A 22,310-nucleotide genomic window follows, 5' to 3' on the forward strand; every position below is an offset into this window, starting at 1 on the left:
TTTGCATTGTGAGTAACTGCTATTGTCATGTATTTGTTAAATATCCAGCTGTGTGAATTTATAAAATGTAAGTTATAGTAATATGACCACCATTATATGGATACATAAGACAATCCCCCTGCCAGCCCCCTGCCAACTATTGACTCATTGAGGGTTCAAACATCCACCTCATCTCTTGTGATTCATAGATATGTGTTAATCACATGCACAGTATTACGTTACATTACATTACATGCATTTAGCAGTTGGTCTTCTCCAGAGTGACTTCCAGCAGAACTCCAGAGTGACTACAACAGAACGTAAGTGAATCCATTCAATTTAAGTGAGCAACAGTGTCAGACCAGGCTAACAACACTCCCAGGCCAGTGAGTATGAGCTTAACACAAGTCAAGCCCTACCACAAGTAAACTTATGCACTCTGACAGAAGCCAAGTATACTACGATACAACAGTCCCTAGAACACAGAATTAAAATACATCAAAATATTACACAAAATAAACATCAAATGCTAGAGGTAAATGGTGTTAGAGGGCGGGGATTGAAGTGGGACCGAGATGCAGTCTGAACAGGTGGGTTTTCAGTCTGCGTTGGAAGATGGCCAGCGATTCCGTTGTCCTAACCTCCATGGGGAGTTCATTCTACCACTGACGGACCAATACAGACAGGGATCGTGTCTGGAAAGAGAAACCCCATCGGGTCGGGACTGTCAGCTGCCCTGTAGTTGCAGAGAATAGCGATCTTGATGGAAGATAGGGTTTGAAGAGCGGTTGTAAGTATGAGGGGGCTGTCCCATTCACTGTCCTGTATGCCAGCACCAAGGCTTTGAACTTGATGCGAGCAATGACAGGAAGCCAGTGAAGTGAGGTGAGGAGAGGAGTTATGACTACATTTAGGGAGATTGCAGACAAATCGTGCAGCTGCATTCTGGATTAGTTGTAGAGGTTTGATTGCACAGGTAGGAAGGCAAGCAAGGAGGGAGTTACAGTACTCCAGGTGTGAGAGTAGCAGGGTCTGAACAAGGACCTGTGCAGAGTACGTAGTGAGATAGGGGTGGATCCTTTGGATGTTGTACAAGAAGAATCTGCACACCAGACTTACTGCTGCCACTTGAGAGGAGAAGGATATTTGGCTACCAAGCATTACACTAAGGCTTTTGACAGTGCTATTGGCTTGTAGAGTCTAGGCTGAGGGAAAATTCTTGAAATGGGGAGGACTTGGAAGGGAAGAAAAGCATCTCAGTTCTAGCCAGATATTACTTCAAGAGGTTCAGTTCAGAGACGGGCAATGGCCTGCTATGGTTTTTGACTGATCTTACATGGCCTATAATCAGCATCATAGCAGATTTACATTTGACAGAATTTGTCAGAATATGTGTATACCTTTAATACAGAAAAAGCAACAATGTACTGTGGTCATATATTTTGCACTACCAAGAACAAAAATCATACTACAAGTTTTTATGTAGGGTATCAAGCAAATGATGGAATATATCTAGCTTCAGTGATGCCTTCCTGCAAACACATGTAATTGCTAAGTAGATAGGTGACACTGTCAATCTCATGAGTGTTGTTTTATGATGCTGTGGTTTTTAGTTCTGGCCTGGATTTTGTCAATAGTCAATCAGTTATACACGAGAGGAATCAATATCACAGATGTAAGCAACCCTAATTCTGGCCTGCCGGAGACGTTTCTGGGTTTTGCTCCATCCAGGCTTTTTACAAGATAGGATCGACTGCACTAATTTACAGCAGGCGGCCATGTCAGGAAACCACTCAGTATTGCAGCACAGCGTTGCAGTTAGATTCTGAACCAACTGCATCAGTTTAATGAAATAATTGATCCAGTCTTTGGGGTTCAGGATTTGGATGGAACAAAACCAGAAGGATTTCTGCCGCTGAAAGAAACGTTGGGGCTGGGGCTGCATACCCCTTTTAGATCAAGACATGTCAGCATATTTACACCAAACTATAAACTATGAATTTCATTATAGTACATTATTGTCATTTTGCAGACACTACCCACTCCAGAGCAACTTGTAATTTTATCCATTTTTACAGATGGATATTTACTGAGGCAATTGTGGGTTAAGTACCTTGCCCAGGGGTACAATTGCAGGACTCCAGTGGGGAACTGAACCGACAACCTTTCAGCTACAAGCCATGCTCCTTACCACTGCACCACACTGTGCCCCAGCTTGGCTTCGTTGAACGTCTAGGGGAGGTAGTTTCTTGCCTGATGATGGGTGATACATGAGGTTCCACCAATACTGCGGGTTGACCTGTACCATGCCCACTCAAAACTGAAATGAGCACGTCTCCATCTCTAGCAGCAGGTCCGTCTCGTTAGACAAGTCCGTGAGAGGCCTCCCAGAATACGACCTGTGGATACGTACACTGTCTATGCAGTGTATGTATTCACGGATCACAAACTCCTCACAGCTTTGAGGTGCAAAGAAAACTAGACCTCTCTCAGGAGTCATCCTGTAATGTCTGGGAGTTTGGACAAACTGCAAAAGCCTTTGGTATGCTTTAACGCTTCATGTCTCCAGTCACTTTTAGTTAAAGCAGGTAATACAGCATACCTGCGTTACAGGGAAACAGATGGATCAGGAGTCTGTCCCAATGCCACCTCATCTGGCAAAACGCTGCATAAATATGTCTCTTTTTAAGGGAAGAGTTATTATGTTTCCAGCTTATAGCAGATGCTGGCAAAACACAGTAAATGTCATTCCAAAGGTGATTTACACATTTGTCTGGGATCTTATATGAGTCACCTGTATTGATAAGCTGAATGCATTGCATTGATCCAACAATTCATAACCAAATAAAATATTTCATATATGTACCTATATGTGTATATAGTAGTCAAAGCTTTGAAGGGCTTTGATGAAAATCTGGCCAGATGCCAGTAGTAGATATCAAAATGAGATAGTCCTGACTACAGTGATTTGCAGCATAAAGGCAATTACTGAAAAGGAGCCATGTGTAATGAGACAACACCTCTCCGAACAAAAGAGGGAAAAAAAACGAAAGGGCCATATTTGAACAGCACCTGCAAATCCACAGGCTCCTCCACATTAATTTCCTATGGGTCAGAATTAATGAGTCGTACGTCGCCATGGTAAGCCTCCATGGCTCAAGTGCCAGATTTCTGAAGCTATATTATTTCCAGGAGCGGGCGCATAAATTTATTAGCCCACACGGTCATACAGATTTAATCTCATCTTTTGAGGAGGTCACAAAGGGTACATTGGGGGTGGACATCACCGAATTTCAAGGGAAGGACACAATAAGAGCTGACAATTAAGTTCAGGCTGGGCCAATGTCAATTTTTCCTATATATGTAATATTCCCACACACATACACACACACACATACACACACACACACAAATGCATATACTCACACCCTACAAACTATTGCATTTGCGATACAGTAGATCACATTGAAATAGGAACAGAGACTGCTAGTGTTCCTTGGAAACTATAGCTTACATATTTGTGAACTTCACAAATTGTTGATTGAGTTGTAGTCAATGTGTTATGATTGCACAACCTGACCACCTTACATGCAAAGAGCAGCAGTAACAGACAAGACATCTTCTGAAATTTAAACGCTGATGGCTGTTACTGAAATGCATAATATTCTCTTTGTTCAAACGCAGATTAGATTGGGAAAAAATTGTTACAGTGTGACACTTTCACATTAATTAGCGGTGTGAAATTTCACATTAATTTGCATTGTCCCACGGCAGTTAAAAACTATGGCGGGTTGTTTGTGCTATAATCAAGTACAACACATGTGGCAAATGTGTGGTAAATATGTGTCTTTGGTTTGCTGAAACTTTTCAGATATTTCAGTATTTCATTTCAGTGAGGATTTTTTTTCTCTTATATGCATACATGTGTATTATTAGATGTGGATTCTTTCAATCATATAAGTTTGCCTGTCCAGCATAATTACAGATGATTTGTTTTTACAATAAAAGATATTATTAGAAAATGCTTCAGAGGGAACAGTGCATAGAAACAACATGAGCCACAGCACATACCACATGAAGTGGGGGAACAAACAGGCTTGCAAGGAGTTGTTCTGTGATACTGAGCACATGTTTAAAATATCACTTTAACGCTGTATCACGCTGTGTTGCCAAAACACACGTTTTGCTTTGTAGTGTCCATGTAGTAACCAGTTCTTTGACAAGGCTGGCGTTTAAAACTTACAATTAAGATTTAAATTGTGGAATAGGGAAACACATATTGAAACAATGGAAAACATACAGTATGGTAATGAGTTCCATAAAGATCACGTGCACAACACATGGCTAGCCAATAAACACTCAATAGCTATTGTTTAGCCCATGTCAGCAATACGATAAACACGTTGTCTAATATCCTAACAGCACATGTAATGTATAACATGTAACTATATGCTTTTATATATATACACACACACACACACACCTGAGCATCCCTTATGTTAGCGTTATGTGCTACACAGAAAATGACAGGCTACTCAAATGTGGGTTTCTTCTCTCTCTTCTTAACACTCCGAAAAGGCGCAAAGCTTTTTGATTCAGTTTCCCCATTTGAGTCCTTGGGGGGTGGGTTATGTTTGGCGGACCGTACCATCTTCGTCGAAACAGGGAAACAAAGGGACGCTTTAACTAATAACTTCAGCACCTGGACAGCGACCTTCGCGGGGCTAATGGTTATTTCTGCGGCCGCTGCAATAATGTGAAACGCCGCCCGGCCAAGATTCGGTGGAACAATGTCCGCTTAAAGAGAAACTGTGTTATTATTGTCGTCTAGAGCTGAGCATTGCGGGGCAGTGTATGGGAAAAAAAATCTGTATTGCGTAGTGCTGTAGAGTTTCATTGGTTAGAGTCGCAGGGGCAGCGTTCTCTTTATTCATTGGAAACAAAACCGAGCGAGCGGGACTGGTCTTTGGTTGACTGTGTGGAGTGGACGATTCAGAACGTCGCTACGGATAAACGGACCCGACGAGAGGCGGTTTTCCCTTTGTTTCTTTTCTTTACGGCAGAGCGAAAGTGAAGATGCCGTGGTTCCCTGTGAACGGGATGATGCTAATGCTCTGGATCTCCGGCCGCCTCGGAAGCATCACCGCGGCGCTACCAGCATCCCGTAAGTAACAGAAGATGGACCTCGCTGCTGTGTACTTCTTGGTCCTTTGCAGTTAAAGGGCATTGCAGGGCATTGATACGGTTCGCTTTAACCTCGAAAAATATTGTAGTGCGAGTTTTCTGTCCGGGCTGCAGTTGTTTGAAGCATTTATTTCTTCGGTATCCCGTGCAGTGATGCACCTGCTTGGAACCTAAAGCGTTGCCACTCTTAGGTTTATTCTTCCGATGCTATTGACAGAGGTATTTCTGAGAATAAGAGGCATCCTGATTTCTGCGGTAGGGACCCACTGAATGAATACATGCAACGTTTTAATTGACGTAGATGTACTGAATACTGTCATTGCGTGATATCTTTCTCTTTTGAAAAATAGTTCGCTACATTTGATATTTTGCACATAGCCTATAGAAACTGTTTCTGTGTAAAGATGTGTCTAAAGCTTACTTAGTAAAAGAATTTATCTTATACGAATTTATCTCTGTAATTGAACATGGTATGAGCTTTGCTGCTAGTGGAACACTGAGAAGTGATTAATTATGATTAAATGCATTTTAACATCGCGTTCTTCAGGACAGAGGGCTTTGTGAGGAAGACCGGTGGGGCTTAAAAAACGGTTTCAAACCATGCCATCCGACATTAACATTGTCCGTAGGATACTAGCCTACGGAAATCTAGACTGCTTTCCGGAAGAATTTTACTTGTGCCTGGGCCGGAATTCTCCACGTTCACTTGTTTTTCCAAGTTGCATGGTTTACCAATTACATATTTATGAACCCCCATCAAAACACTGAATATTAAAAACATTTACTCACATTTCGTTTATGTGCAGAATTACTTTAAATTAACTGAAATTACGTTTTTTTCTAAGCCACCAGTGCCTAGAGTGGTAACCACTAAGCCATGAGGTTTACCATAAATGGCTAAACGAATGTTTAAATTATCAGCATTCTCAATGTTTCTCTTCAAGATCATTTCCATAGAAGGTTTTCTTCAAAATCATTATTCACATTTTTCGCTTTGCATCCCGTTCACAACCCATCAATCCCGATCACTTTCAGGACAGCCTTGGGATACAAAACACAGCAGTTTTTGGAATTTTGTGGAAATGTAAGGAGTTACCACGTACTGGCATAATAGTTCAGTCCTTGTGAAATGCAATGTACAGCATCGTGTCCTGGTTTAATTTTCTGACATCTTTATTGTTTTGTAAGAAAAGTCATGGCAAGCGCTATGTCCCCATACTGCAGCACAAGCCAGTTCCATAAATCAGTGTATACATTCCGTGCATCGAGAATTTTGCCGTGTGCAAGCAACTTTTTCTTTAAATGAAATATATAGGATTGTTTAAAAAAAGTCATCGTGCCCCTCTTTTACCGTGGGTAATGTATCTGCGCATATCGTGCCGTTGTAAGACGGAGCGCTGTCTCTCTCACGAAATAACGCTGATCTATAGAGATCAGTAGCATAACTGCAGTGGTCTCATGTGATCATTTGTAGATATGCTAAACCGTAACAGTAAGGTTATTGTCGTGCTGTCAAGATAATGATGCCCATGATCTCATATGGAGTGTAAAATCTTAGTTACCGCATGCACCTGATTCATGGCTACCTTCCGCTTTCAACAATTCTACCACGAATTTCTTTTAAGGCAAACAGAACAAAATACTTTGAAACACCGCACTTTATGCAGAAATCTAATTATTTATTGAAAACAACCGATATAAATACGTGGGAAAGGATAAAACAAAAGTGGAGAGACAACAAGTGGAAAACACAGCAAAGAAAGTGTCAGTTTGAAGAATTTGGTGCGCAAATCCAAAATTCCTGTTCTTCCACCCACGAGCCGATGCCAGCAATGACTAAGCGCCTGTACTGAAAGACAGTTAGCCTCTGAAGGGAGGAACATATCTGGGGTCATCTTTAGGTTCAGAAACACAATCCCGCATCTTCAGGGACAGCTCCATGGTATGGCAGTGTTCCGGTGTCAATGCGGTGGACAATGGAAACTAGGTATTACTTTCAGTTTTCAATTTCAACACCTTTCACCCCCTAACCTCTGCCTCCCCCAGCTCAACAAGCCCAATTGCTCCATTGCAGCACAGTTGTAAGGAGACATACTGCACAGTGCACCTGTGCTTGTGTATTTGGATAATGTTCACTCTCGCAGCAGGCTGTGACTGCAGCTCAATGTAGCGACTGTCTGCTGGAGGAAAGGCAGAGGAAGCTCAGCGGAGTTTTGAACCAAGAAGACATCAATCTCAGAACCACAGGAGAAATCATGAGACGTCTCCTTCCGAATGCACCGTCTGAAAACCTTTGCGTTCCCTGCTATCAAAAGCAGTGGTGGTGCCGGGAGGCAGAATACTTACCTGTGTGTTATAAATGTACCTGTCACACTGTCAGGTGTTCTACGCAGGTGTCAGTTTTTTAAAGTCATGTTTGTTAGCTGTTGCTAAATGGGTATTTTGTGGCTGCTGGAGTTGGGGAGGAGTTTGGGGTGTGGGATGGGGGTAAGGGGATTGTACCCCTGAGCAAAAAATTTCCTTTAAAGACTTTTGAGCTAAAGATTTGTCGCACTTTCTTGAGTCGTAGGGACATTGGAGACCTCAGCCCTTCCCCAGACCCCAAGTGATACTGCTAGTCCCCATATTTTTGAATTGAAACCTACAGCGCTGGCCGTTGGTGGGAGATTGGGTTCCTTTGGAAGTGGATTCGTCGTCTTACTTGAGGATATACTGACCTTCGAAGCAGTGCCCAGACTGGGCAGGGAGAATAAAATCTCGCTGGAGAGGAGGCCAGGCCTCAGCAGCTGTTCCCTGGTCTTCCTGGTCAACACTTTACCCTGGCTTTAACTGAAAAAATTCTACCCATCTGGTCCCCCTGGCTAATAGCTCTTACCAGTGCTGAATTTTTATCAAAAACTACACATTTCTGCAGAGAGAAATGGCTATGTTGTAGACTGTTTCCATGACGCCATAGTTAAAACTAAAAATAATATACAGAATAAACAGCAATGGCCAGGTTTAACCCAGTGGTTTGATTTGACATGATTTCTCTTGCTAAATGTCAACACAATTTTTTGCAGTTGTGTAATTGTTACAAATATTTGCAATTTGAAATGAATGTTGTACTTGTTCCTATTTTCTTGTTTTCTCTGCAAAATAGTGTTTTTTTTTTTAGTATATTTGAATTAGGAGCCCAATCCAACCATTGCTGTCTAAACAGAAAGCTTTTAGCCGAATTTACTGTAACCTTATGAGATCAGGGCTTCGGTTTTTCGAATCATCTGTGCAATTAATTCCTGCACCAAGACTATGAGGCGTCACAGTGGCACATTTGCGTGTTGCAGGTATCTGACCTCACTGTATGCAAGAGGACATCTTGCCAGGATAATGATGCTGGAAATGCCTTTTCACTGAATGCTGTTCTTGTAGAGCACTTCATCGCTATTCCAGTACTCACTGAATTACAACAGTCTGTACAGCAACTTATCTATATAAATAGAGGTGTCAGGTGCAGAGCAGATTGTCAAATATATACCCATTGGGAAGGCTAAGTAATAAAATAACCATCACAACTCTCTTTTAAGTAATAATAAGTGTTGGCCTTATTGAATTTGTGTTCTATGACAGGTACAAGAATTATAATTAAAGGATGGAAATTAAACAAACCTTAGGAAGAGGATTGCATACTATTTCATGTGAAACTTCTGTGAAAATGAGTACTAAATTACCATGTCCTTAAATAACTCTCAGGTTCATTAATTCATAGGAAATGTGAATACTTCCAAAACTGAAATATGAATGGGATTCTAACATACATAGTAGTAAATTTTTCCCCAGTTACCAAACTATAACTTTGGTGTTAGTATACAATACCATACTGCCTCGTGACTGTTTTGCAATCTGCCCGTTTTCTTTTTTTCTTCCTTTTGTTTGGTCCTCACACAATTAAGGTTTAGAAGTAATGACCTCCTTCATTTTAACAAATTAATTTGGGCCATTTGAAATCTCTTCACAAATCAAGCTCACACTAACACTGGTGGTCTAAATAGTTTTATTAATTATTATAATTATTACTATTATCATTCCAGACTGAACCTCATTACAAGTTCACATTAGAATCCTGAAACACATTAGAACCCTGGAGGGAGAGTGAAGCATTCAAGGCCTCAGCTATAATTAATTAAGCCTTAAATTGACGGGGGTGTCAGTCCATGTTTCCTAGGAGTGTATTTTTTGGCTACAGCCAAAGCTGTGATGAGTAACATGGAAGACTGCCATTTTTAAAAACCAATCAAATCAATGTACTTCATTCAGCAACCAGGAAAATGACACAGGAATATTGTTAATAGTAATGGCACATGAATGGTGGCTAGCAGCAGTCCCCTGGAGCTCATTTCAAACTATAATGCTCTTGTCAGGCTGGTTCAACCTGCAGAAGCCTCTCTTGTTTTATGCCTATGCAATGTGGATATGCTGCACTGCTAGCTACCTAAGAGTTTTCCAGCCGTCACACAATAATTCTCATGCATTATCTGGTTTTGAAAGTAGACAGGGCTTTGATTCGGTTTACACAGTTTGGGTGATGAATCTTATTTTATGTTCAGTTACCTAATGCATAGCAAAGTCATTTGTGTGCATCTTAATATTAAATAATTTGGCATCAAAACAGTGCATAAAGTAAAATAGCTGCATTGCTTCCATGCTGTCATTTCATCTTGTTGCATCTTATAATATAGTTATTCAGTGCTCACTTGAGGATTTATTCCTGTATGATTTTGGGGATAATGCCAGGGATGATTCATGTTGAACTGGGATATATTTTGTCTCATGGGACAAGGTTACAGCAGACTGTAAGGATATGATTTGCATCTAATCCATGTCCTGTAGGAATCGGAACCTTGATTTGCCTTTTATTAGTTTTTTTTTTATTTTCCATGAAAGGTGAGAACAGATTTGGTGAATGCCCTGCATTCAAATCAAGATATGTTGCTCTCAAAATTGTGGTCCAATCTTTCTGTCCTAAAGGGTGTTCCTTTGAATAAGCAATACAAAAAGCAGCCAATCAGAGTAAAGGCTGTAAAGAGGAGGCAACGACAACTGAGAACCAGAGGAGTTACCATAAGAACATGCAGGCAATACCATGCAGCTCTATCCACAAGATTATGCTTATTTTATTCTGATTGCTCAGTTGAATTCTGCACAACTGATTTAAGAAATTAAACTCATTTTTTACGCACATTGCTTTTGATAAAACGCAAGCAAGTATTGTTCCCTTTGGTTAGTGCATTCATCTTAAAGGAAGAAATTTCTCAAACACCCTTATACAGAACGCCTTACATAGACTACAGTTTGATCCGTATATACAGCTGGATATATACTGAGGCAATTGTGCGTTGAGTACCTCACCCAAAGGTACAGCAATAGTGCCCCAGCGGGGACTCAAACCAGCAATCTTTCAGTTACAAGCCCTGCTCCATACCACTCTGCTACATTGCCACATACTTCACATACTGCTGTTAAAAACACAAACCTCATCCATACAAGAATGCTCATATGCATAATTTGATAATGGTTGTTGGGGATACGTGGTTTAGCTCTGAAACAAAGGTAGTTATTGCATAAATAAATAAAAGAATAACCAAGGGCATGTGCAGAGCTGACCAGAACTTATTTGTTTGTTGTCTGGAAAGTGGCTTATGAGAACTGAGTATATTTGAGGACGATAATTACTCTGAATGATGTTCCAGTACTTGCATTCTGTTTGCTGGAAAGCAGTAAAAACCATCCACCCATCTGCAATCGCTCAAATGAGCTAATTGCACAGTGGAGAGTGTATTAACATGCCACTGTCGTAACAGAGGGGCATTTCTGAGAGCCAGTAATGGTTTATATTGGTTAATTGGATGACTGGCGAGGTGGCTGTCCATTAACTCACTGACTGGTTTGCTACAGTGTATAAGCTGTACTTTTTCCAGCCCCAGAGGAAGACCAATTTGAAAAGATCACCATTTGCATTTTTTTTTTGGGCACCTGACACGGAGAGATTGAGCATGGTGTTTCGAGAATGTGTACTTGCTGTGCTAGCAGAAGTTTACCAACGGCTAACGGCACTGCAGTAACGGGCGCTGAGATCTGGGCTCTGAGAAACATTTCAGATGTCGGGGGGGGGGGGGGGGGGGGTCAATAAGTATTTAACAGTGAACCTCAGCGAAGGCGTTTGGTTGGGCCCACCAAGAGTGCACAAAGTCAGACACCCTTGCAAGGGCTGTTGTAGAAGTGCCCAGTGGCTAAAGTCCAACAAAGCACTTTCCCCGGATTTTGGCTTGGCCCAGGCTCAGTAGGTGTGTGTACGTATGTGTCTGTGTGTACGTCTGTGCGGGCGGGAGGCACAGACCCCTCTGCCGATTCCATTTCCCCTAAATTTGTGTCCCAACTCTCATTACTGGAGTAGGCCAGTCGACTCCAGCCTTTCTATGCCCTGCCGGTGCTGCAGGGACTGTGATTGGGTGCGCCGGCTGGCTGCGTACCTAAGTGCCAAAAAAGCGCCTCACAAGTGAGGCGGCTTGCTTTCAGCCTGCTGTTTGCCTCTCGTCTGAGAAGCTCTGCTAGTCATTAGTGTTGGGCTTTTAGTTGGACCTTGTTATTCAGAGCTTTCTGGATTGTTGTTCCTGTTCTTTTTTTTCAACTCAGTAGTGGATAAAACATTTCTTTTTTTTGGCAAAGATAATTGCATACTCCTTATGATTGCGAGCTGTGCTTTCGGCATCACGCAACGTAGCAATGTATGATTTGGATGAAACTGTTTTGATATTTTTGTGTTCATGCCCAAAGGTAGCGATTACATACCACAATGCTGAGCACCTGTTTGCAGGTGGTAACCGTGAGCGAGATGTCTGCAGTGATAAATGCCTGCAGTGGTCTGCCTGATACACTTAGCTACACTTAGCTACCTCCTTTAGCGCGTGGACTAGCAGTGTGGAGTAATGACGTGCTTAACCGGTAGGTTGCCAGTTTCAGTCCTAGCTGAGGCTCTGCTGCTGTACCCAGGAGACAGGTTTTTAACCTAGAATTCTCCAGCAGATCCTGTTTAAAATGTAAGCAATTTAAAATGCATTGCAAAGTGCAAGGCATCAGGTAATTAGCGGGAATAATGTGAGGTGATTATTTGGTCTTTTGACAAAATGGTTCTTCTACATGAATTTTCTCTACAGTACTTCTTCCATTTGTGCTCATGGCAACTAGGCAAAGTTGTAAAAGCAAGGACTCACTCACATACTGCACCTGTTGACATGTGTTTTTACCTTTATGAGAGGGAATTGATATTTTAAGCTTGTGGTCGTTTCAAACCGTTTAAACTAGGAGTTTATTCTTTGCTTGGCTGAATGTAGAAGTGGCAAAGGCACACCTACATCCTTTCTCTCAGGGACAATCAGTAGTCTGGCAAAAGTTGTCATTGAATATGCATATTGGAACAAAAATGTCAGACGTGCATTTGAAATTGATCCTTTGAAATTGATCAATGGCCCTTCCAAAAGTTGATTTCTTGATGCTTGTGCTGTGCTGTTCATTACAGACCCTTTTAAACTGTTTTCAGCAGGTGGTGTGTATAATTGGTAGGACGTTGCACACTGAACTCCCAGGGTTAATCTAGCAGCTTTTTTGATGATGCTGAGGAATTGCTCTGTAGAGGGAGTTTGTTATAGAACAGCAGTGCTGGGTGTTGTCTTGCCGTTAGGGAAGAGGGAATGTAGGGGCCGATGCCTCTGTAGTTTGCTTTGTATAATTGTACATTAAAAAGTGCCAGTGGTAGCAGCAGTAGTCCTGCTTAAATCACATTCAGCCTGGACAAATGTGTGTGTTTGAGTGTTTGTGTGGACGCAGATGTGTGCATGTGTGTATGGTCCTCTGTGTGTGTGTGTGTGTGTGGCTTTGTGTTGTGGCGTGTCACATATGCAGCCTGATTCAGTGCCAGTTCACTGTGCTGCTTCTCTCTCCATCTCTCCATCTGTCTCATTCAGTATATTATGTGTGTGTGTGCACCTTCCTTCCAATTTCTGTTTACAGAGACACATCTCTTTCCCTTCCTCTCTCTCTCACTCTCTCTCTCCCCCTCTCTCACTCTCTCTCCCTCTCTCTCTCCCGTCTCACTCTCGCCACCTCCAATGTGCCAGTACAGTAGGTGCAGGAAATGTTCCATTCATTTAAGGGGAATATTCAATCTAACAGCTATGGCCTACACATCATCAATCAAATCAGATGGATCTTTGTATTTTTAATGAAGTTATTAATATATAGAAAAACTATATAAACTACAGCATACTTTAGAAACAAAAGTTAATAATGTAAGTCAGTTTGGATAGTGTTTACTTACTGTCAATTCAATATGTCAAGCCCTGGGGGCTTCATTTGTAATTATATTTCCACAACCTCCAGGTATTGTTCATAAAATATCAAATATATAAACAAATAAAAGAACACAACAATGGCAACACCACACGAAAAAGGACAATGTTTTCATATGTTTCACACTGCTGTCAATACTAATGTTTCTGCTATAAAAAAAATAAATAAAATTGACACTTTAATCTGTGAGCATCTAAAGCAACATGACAGATCTAACAGATTTGCACAGTTTGTGTGGGAATTGCAGGTGCGTAAGTTATTTAATGCATGAAGAAGTAAAAAGCTGTCATATAGTGTCAAAAATTATGACAGCATGAAATAACAAAAAAAAAAACTCCAACAGGACAGAGGGACAGTGATCACAGGTTGAAACTCGCTCACATGTACAGATGGATGCTTTGTAGGATAGTTGCTAAAAAACACAAACCAACTGCCTCAAAAATTACCACAAAACTGATTCTACACCTCTGTGACCCAGTGTCAATAAAAACTGTGTATCGTGAGCTTCACAAAGCTGATATTTGTGGTAGGGCTGCCATTTGGAAACAGCTTTTAACCAAGGCCAGTGTGCAACTATGCATAGCCTGGTATAATGAGCACAAAAAACTGGATTTTGAGCTGTGGAAAAAAGTAATACGGTCTGATGAATCATGTTATAGTTTTTGGTCTGGAAAAGGTCAAAGAAAACTTCAACCTGTTCCCAACTGTTAAAAAAAGTGGTGGTGGATCTTTTGTGCTATGGGTAGCCATCTTGTGGGAGTCATTGGGTCCGATTATTACTCTGCATGTTAGAATTATGGTCTAGGAAAACAAAGCCATATTAGGTGACCCTTTTAGGCACCCTATGGTACAAACATTGTTTCCACCAGATGTTCCCATATGCCAAGACAGTACCACCCCCATGCACTCTGCTAAATGGATTCAAGCATGGTTTCATGAAACGTTACGATATATATAAGCCATAGGAAAAGTAAGGTATTAAAATACTGGCAAAGCATGCAAAACTAAGAATAGTGTAACTAATGACCTGTCACTTCCTGTTAAAACGTTTGACCTTGTTCCTCTTCAGTCTTGCTTTGTAAATACATCTTTGTTTGTACTGAAAACAGAGACACTGAAAGTGTTCAAGACTCATCTTGGCACAAGACTATAGGCAGCAAGCCTAGCTTGGCTGAATAGCCTGTTACTGTAAGTACATTTCTTATGTCAGCCATTTCAAAGGGCAGAGCCAACACCATTGCAATATTATATATTTACATGCAAATATGACATAGATTGAATGATTGTATGATATAAATTATCGGATTAGCAAGGTACACCCAGTCTGCTCTGTCCCTGACTGTATGTCATATCTAATTGCTTTAAAAAAATAGGTAGAATGCATGTCTCCCATATTACATTACACTTCCCCACAAACTCACACTGTTAACTCTCCATAGCATGAACATGTTTAATGTCACGCCTCTCAAATCACTGCGACTTCACAAATCACGCCTGCACTTAACTTGCCTTGCGTATGCTAATGAGTATGCTAATTCGGTTGCCGCACATTTCCTTTGTCTTTTATGGCCGCACGACGCGCGTGGTCCTCAACCATCCTCCGGCCATATGTTTCTGCCTGCAGAGGAAAGCTCCTCCCAGACAAAGGCCTGCCTCTTCAATAGCCGTGGCGATAAAGTGCCCCAGCGAGGCCTCCCGGTCTCGGGCGGTAGTAAGGAGGCAGACACCTCTTTTGTGTTGTGTGCAAAGGCGCCACCTGCTTCCATTTCCATGAGCCGACCTGTCGCTGGCTGTTGATTCTCTGGGAGGCCGGTCTGAATGAAGACACCCCCGCCCTGTGTTTTGGTTTCCCCCAATCCCTCTGCACCCCTGCCCCAGCCCCCCAAATCCCCCTCCAGTGTAATGTGGATATTGTGGTGGATGGAGCTTTGAAACACCATGCTTTCTTTCCATGTATTATTCATTGGTGACCCGCAGCGGATGGATGAGGTCAGCCACCAAGGGGAGCAGGCAGAAGAATTTGTGCAATGGGGCACACTTGCTAGCATAAGACTGTGCTTTTTTGTATTAATAGAGTGAAATAACAACAACAATAATAATAATAATAAGAAGAAGAAGAAGAATAAAGCTTATTTGTTATTTTTAGTAGTAGTAATGGTATTATCATTAGAATTATTTTTACTGTTATTATTACATTGGCATCTTGAACTACAAAGATAATCTCCTAGTGTTGTGACAGCCAACAAGACGATTTCTTAATGATCACCTCAGTGTACTGAGGCTGCGATCAGTGATGCATGTGTGGAGCAGGGGGCGGAGCTAGACGTGTAAAATTAGCAGTTTTTTCATAGCATGTGATCGTCTGCCTCTGTGAATTGTGGGAAATCGAAGCTCCTCTAATGTGGCCCTCGCTTGGAAGTCAGCAGATTTAAACTGGCTGGAAGCGATTTTAGAAGCGCAATCATCATGCGCTGTTCGAAAAACTGATAAACGACCACCAGAGCAATCCATCTTTCTCACAGTGTTTTATTGTGGAGAGGGTACTTATAGGTCCAGAGCTACTTAACCTCATCTGTTCTTTTTCTGTAAATACGTTTCAGAGAGAATGCTTGATTAAACACTTTGTATAGGTACAGTAGCCCTCAGAGTAGTGTTGAGGTTGTCTTTGATGGAAAATTACCCCGAAAAGCCATTTATAACTGCTTCACAAAATAGCGCAATTTGTGAATAGACTCAGCACTCACTCATCGAGGCCGGGTTACTTATTAAAGAGACACTCTGATCACAATCTGTGATTTAATGTGTTGCGTAACACGTCTGAAATGTTACCACGAGGGTCTTGTGAATATGCTTCAAAAGTACAGTTAGCCTGGAGCCGAATCCTCACTCTGGCTGCAGGTGACGTAACTGTAAGTAAAGGGGGGGATCGGAAGTGAGTCAGCTAATGGAGGCCATGCCTTTCAGAGGAAGGGCTCCAACATGCCTGTGTAATGTAGGACAAAGTGTGTTCCACCATTGTACCCTACCATTTACTCCTTCTTCATGTAGCTGTGGCAGAGATACCATTGACTGTACATGTAAAGCCTTGATGACACCTACAAACGCTGCCACTCAGCAACACTGTCCAGATAGTCTGGGTGTGTTTAAACACCATAAAGGAGATATTGTTTATTGTCTATTCCAGGCATACATTCATAAGCATGTGAGTAAGTAGATGCTTAAATAATTAATGATGTGTTTTGTTCTTAGACTTTTGTGAAACAAGCCCGCATAAACTGCTACTTGCAGCTGCATTTGTTAACATCACTCATCATTATTCATTTTTCTTTTTAACACAAAAATCTGTATTTTTTGCCTTTGTCATGAGTGAAGACTGCTGGAACGGTTCCAGGATTTAGAGAACCGAACATTGTGTGACTGCATAAGTTATGTTACCCTGGCCAATCTTAATTTTGAGTAATGGAAACTGTTAAATGTGTCTGAGTGCTGTCTGGCTCCCAGGGTTTCCGAAAAATCTCCAGTAATTTACCTGTTCAGATTGCACATTATTATTTAACAAGCTAATGTAATGGGAACCTGAACCTTTTTTTTTTTGAGTTTGTACAATTTGACAGAGCTGGCTGTTGGTTATCCTTTAAGGATAGGTTATCAACACAATGCAAAGCTGTTAACATACACACAAGTACACGTAAGCACAGACACAGACACACACACAGACACACACACACGCGCGCATTCATGCACAAATGTGCCCATGCAGGACAATTTCACATGCAAGCACATGGATGCATTCCAAGGGCACTCTTTATGTGGCCATTATGTGTGAGTGGCAGTGATGTGGCATAGCTCTGAGGAAAAGAGCTTGTAACCCTAAGATTGTCTGTTTAATTCGCCCTGTGGGGTGCTACTGTTGTACCCTTGGGTGAGGTACTTGAGGTACCTGAAATTGCTTCAGTAAATATCCAACTAGATAAATGGATGCATGTAAAAACTGTAAGACACTCTGGGTAAGAGTGTCTACTAAGCAACAATAATGTAAATTCTGTAGATAATAATATCCATACGATCAGTGCTTAAAAGTTGCTCTTGGTGTGGGTATAGCAGTACTTATTTTCGGCTCGGCCTCCCGGTTGTTGGCCCCCCGTTTGGACATAAAAAGGAAAACGGTGCAAGGGGGATGCTGTGATCAGCTGACACGAAAAGGAAGCAGTAAGTAAGCTTTTTAAATTTGAGGAAGGAATTGGTTTGTTAATTGGGCAGTGATTGTCAGAAAATTCTCCCAAATCTTCATGTGGCACGTTGACCAATGACTGGGTTAGAGGCCAGACAGAGAGTTCTAGCAGCTTGTTGTTTTCCACTCATTGTTAAAAGCAACCAGTTCCCGCACATCCCACAGCTCAGAATAAAGAACACCAGCTCTGTTCAGCTCTGCCGCTGAACAGAGCCGGCCGCCACAGATCCCGCACGCCGCCAGTCTGGCGCAACGTCTCCCCGATCGCACAGCTGGAGCGTAAACAGTGCGCCGCGCCTCCAGGCAGAGACGCGCTCAGTGTGTAACGCTGCACTGCAGTTTAGCTGGGAGCAGGTTAGTCTGTAACCTCCGCTCCCTCCCCCCTCGATGTCCTCTCAGTGTCTCACACTCCACTCGCGCCTCCATTACGGGCTTGTCATCGCCAGGCTGGCCCGGTGGCAGGAAGTAGCAGGGGACGTGGCCGCCGCCGCCGTTTGGCCCCGTTTCAGATTGGCTGTGTCGGGAGTGATTTAATGTCCCGTCAGATTTTAGCGGCTCATGGAGGTCCTGCTCTCGTGAGGTCCTGCCTGTCCAGATCCCCGCTGAGCCATGCATACACATTCTCCTATACACACACGGACATGGATGTAGGTACACGCACACGCACGCGCGCGCACACACACACACACACACACAAATGCAAAAACGTAAACACATACGCATCAAATGTATACATGCACACATGCACGCACAAGAGCGTGCACTTGCACACATAGAAAGACATGCAGATATACATGTGCAAACATAGCCACATGCAAATTCATTTGCACACACATGCACATTGGTGTACTGATTATATATGCACACACATACTCTTATACACACACACACACACACACACACACACACACACACACACACACACACATTGGTGTACATATGCACACACACACACACACACACACACACACACAAATGCAAGCATTTGCACATACAAAGACACACACACACACATGCACATAAACTCATGGGTCAAGATATCTTTTATTTGAGGATGTATTCTGTTCTTTAGTTCGAAATATGTGGAAATTTTGCATTCTGCGTGGGAAGAGGAGATAGTTTTCATTTGGGATTTTCTTCTGCTTGAATCTGTTTTTTAATACAGTCCAGGTGGAGAGGTTCATCTAATCTCCTACGCGCCATAGAGTGTGTTGGCACTGTGATGAGGGAGTTGATGCTTGAATGGTACGCCTGTCACTCTCTGGGGACGTGTCCCTGACCCGACTCTCTGGGCCCAGCAGGTGTCTCGGCTCTGAAAATGTCACTCCGCTGCCCTCGGGCCTCGATCACCGTAATCCCACCACAGGACTGATTCCTTACAGAATGGATTTAACCCTTTCCTGTCTTCTCTAACGTGAGCACTGTGCTCCGAAAGGAGGACAATGAGCAGGCCCACATGTTTCCTGTTGTAGATTCATTAACGACACATCCAGTGGAGAGAAGAGATGCGCAATGTTGACTGATACACACTGCAGGAAGGTCCAAAAAACAAGGGAAAACATTTTTTGGACATACCACACACAAACACTTACAACAGGCCACTACATATTGACTTGATATGTGCTTGGTTGGCCAACTGAACACATACCTATGGGTTCACCTTCAAATGTCTCTTCCAGAAAACCAAAACTAATTTTCAACTCCAACTATAAGACACTGTAAGTGATAGTTATAAAATACCGATAATATTTCCGAGAACATTCCTTGGTGAGCTCTTAGAACAAAAACACCCCCAGGTACTTTATCACAGTCTGTCAAGAAGTTATTTTCAATTGTTTTGATCCCCCTGTCTAGCTGGGCAGAGGGAAACCATTTGAGGGGAGAAGTTAATATTAGCTGACATTATTACCTGAAGTCTGTCAAACTTTAACACCACCATTCCCAGGAGGTCATGTTTAATTAACGTGAGGCAACCCAAAAGACCAGAGGCTTGACAACAGATGGCCAAATCCCTTTCCTCAACTTTCTGTGAACTCGTTAGACTCGTTAAACCAAAAAAAAAAAAAAAATCCAGCAGAATTTAATAAGCGGTACGTCAAGAACACATATATGACAACATGTTGAGAATTGATGACTTGTTGTGTCCTTGGGCATCAGAGCTGTGAATGGTAAAACTACAGAATAAGGGAAGACCCTGTGGTGTTAAAGAAGAGTGCATGTGAATGTAGCTATAGAGGATTCAATTTCTTAGATCATATCAAACTGAAAAATGTGAAACATCATGAACAGGGAAAAGAAAGGGGGAGATGGGTGGAGGAAGGATGCCATGAAGAGCCGATGAGGAAAGAAATTTGTGAGAGGAAATTTTATAGTCATGTTGTCTGTAAATTCTTCTTGAGTCTTTTTTTTGGAACCTCAATTAACAGGTTACGTGAAGAGAACTCCTGTAATAACTGAAAACAAAATGCTGTGACTTGGTATTATATTTAGTTGAATATATTTGGTTGAACCTGAGTGAAATCCTTCACTATACCTACTAGATGCCACATGGAGTGCCAGAGCAGCATGCTTCATGCTGTTCTTATGAGCAGGCTGTGTGCATGCCTGTATCTAGGGCGGTTTACAGTTTACATTGAACATGATCTACTCGTACCATTACTAAGTTAAGTACCCTTCTAAAGCCTACAACAGGAACTGTGATTGAAACCCGCCACCTTCTGGTTACAAGTCCAGCTCTCTAAGGACCAGCCCACGATCTACAGAGGTGCTTGTGCTCACATTTAACACAACGGAACGGTGAGTGCATTGGAACTGTGGAGTTGCTGAGGAGGCAGGGGTGAAATCCAACGGCACAGATAAGAGGGTGGGATGGTAATGCTGGGAGCGTGGCTGTCGGCGGGGACGGTGGTTTGTCCGGGGGCTTTGAGTGTCAGCAAGCAGCTGAAGGAGGCTCCAGCAGGTGTGACGAGGGGGCAGCGGAAAGCAGTCAGCACCTCTGATGGGATTACAGTGCACCGTTGGCGCTTTCACTCCGTAGGGACTGGCTGTCAGCTCATGGGTCTCTCACCCTCTCTCTCTCTCTCTCTCTCGCTATCTCTTTCTCTCGCTTTCTGTTTGCCTATCGCTCTCCCCAGCTCCATCTCTCTCTCTCTCTCTCTCTGTCCTCTTTTCTCTCTCTCTCTCTCTCTCTCTCTCTCTCCATATAATGGGAAAAGATGCCACTATGTTCCAAAATGTACAAGGAATCAATACCGCAGGATTCATGAATGTAGTGGGCAATAAACCTAAAGATTCTGAAACATACATGGGATCAATACGATAGAATTATGTGAGTAAAGTACAGTAATATGACAATTGTACATATACTTGTGAAAATGGCATTACTGTGTTACTGTATAACCATCCAGGACAGTATGAGTCACAAGCACCTGTTAAGGAGCACTGAGTATTGGCTACATATTAAGCCTACCCAGATTTTAACCTGATCAGATTTGTTAATCTCTCTCTCTCTGTCTCTGTCTCTGTCTCTCTCTCTCTCTCTGTCTCTCTGTATTTGTGTGTGTGTGTGTGCATGTTTGTCTTTCACTCCTCTCTCTCTGTCTTTCTCTAATCATTCTACTCAACCTGGCGCATTTGAGTGTGTGTGGTGTGCAGTCTGTGTAGGTGTGTGTGCATTTGTATGTGTGTGTGATGAGGCTGCTACTGTTATCAGCCAGTCTTTGGTCACAGCTGCGAAGCACTTGTGTTGATTGAGTGCCATTATGTTCAAAATGTAAGAGGACACTTTTCATCGGGCTAATATACAGAACCACGCTACAGTATGAAAAACCCATATCTGATGCTAGTGACATGACATGAAAATGGCATGTAAACCATTAGCCAGATGTAGAAGTCTGCTGTTGACATGATGACTGTGTTCCAATGCCTTTGTCTAGCTCAGTTCTCCTCTGGCCTCTGTTTCAAATCACTCCGCAAAATTTTTTTTAAATTTTTTGCCTACATTTTTACAGAATATACTTTTGCCCCATAAACAAGAAAAATAGTAACTGTAGATAATTTTGAAAAATGCAATTTACAGGCTAACTAATGAATTGGACCAATTTGGTCATGGGAAATTGGTTGGAACAAGAAACAGCACACATGTCCCTCCAGGAACAATAACATAATGGTAGACATTAACAATTCATGTGCTCTGATTGCATAGTCATTAACTGTCAATCATCTGACTTGACTGGTTAATTCTTGTAATGGAGAACAAGAGCTTTTATAGGGTATGATCTACATGTTTGGAGGGAACTGAGTGAACTGACAGTAAGAAAAACACAATTGATACAATCCTGTACCAGATATTGCCAACAAATCCCCTTATCAGTTGGGTTTGCCTGAGGTATAATGGCTTAGCTGTATAGAAAACCCAGAGAGAAAAGCCCTCCTTTGTGATCATTTGCTGTAATCATCTCAATTCAAGAAGATACCTTGAAATGTTAAATAGAAATGAATGCTATGGTGCATCTTATTCCATTAAATCCAG

At 42.1% G+C, this 22,310-nt stretch overlaps 1 protein-coding gene across 2 annotated transcripts in view; it reads left to right on the forward strand.

Annotated features, from left to right (window-relative positions):
* Window positions 1-4,748: 4,748 nt before the first annotated feature.
* Window positions 4,749-22,310, forward strand: part of LOC118771009 (contactin-associated protein-like 2) — a 231,779-nt gene continuing 214,217 nt past the window's right edge. For both annotated transcript variants that reach the window (XM_036518836.1, XM_036518838.1), the window contains exon 1: window positions 4,749-5,143. In XM_036518836.1, the coding sequence (XP_036374729.1) occupies window positions 5,056-5,143 (88 nt within the window). In that variant the 5' untranslated portion in view covers window positions 4,749-5,055. The remainder of the gene's footprint in view (window positions 5,144-22,310) is intronic.

The sequence above is a fragment of the Megalops cyprinoides genome, chromosome 24, assembly GCF_013368585.1.
Source record: "Megalops cyprinoides isolate fMegCyp1 chromosome 24, fMegCyp1.pri, whole genome shotgun sequence".
NCBI classification, from domain to species: Eukaryota; Metazoa; Chordata; class Actinopteri; order Elopiformes; family Megalopidae; genus Megalops; species Megalops cyprinoides.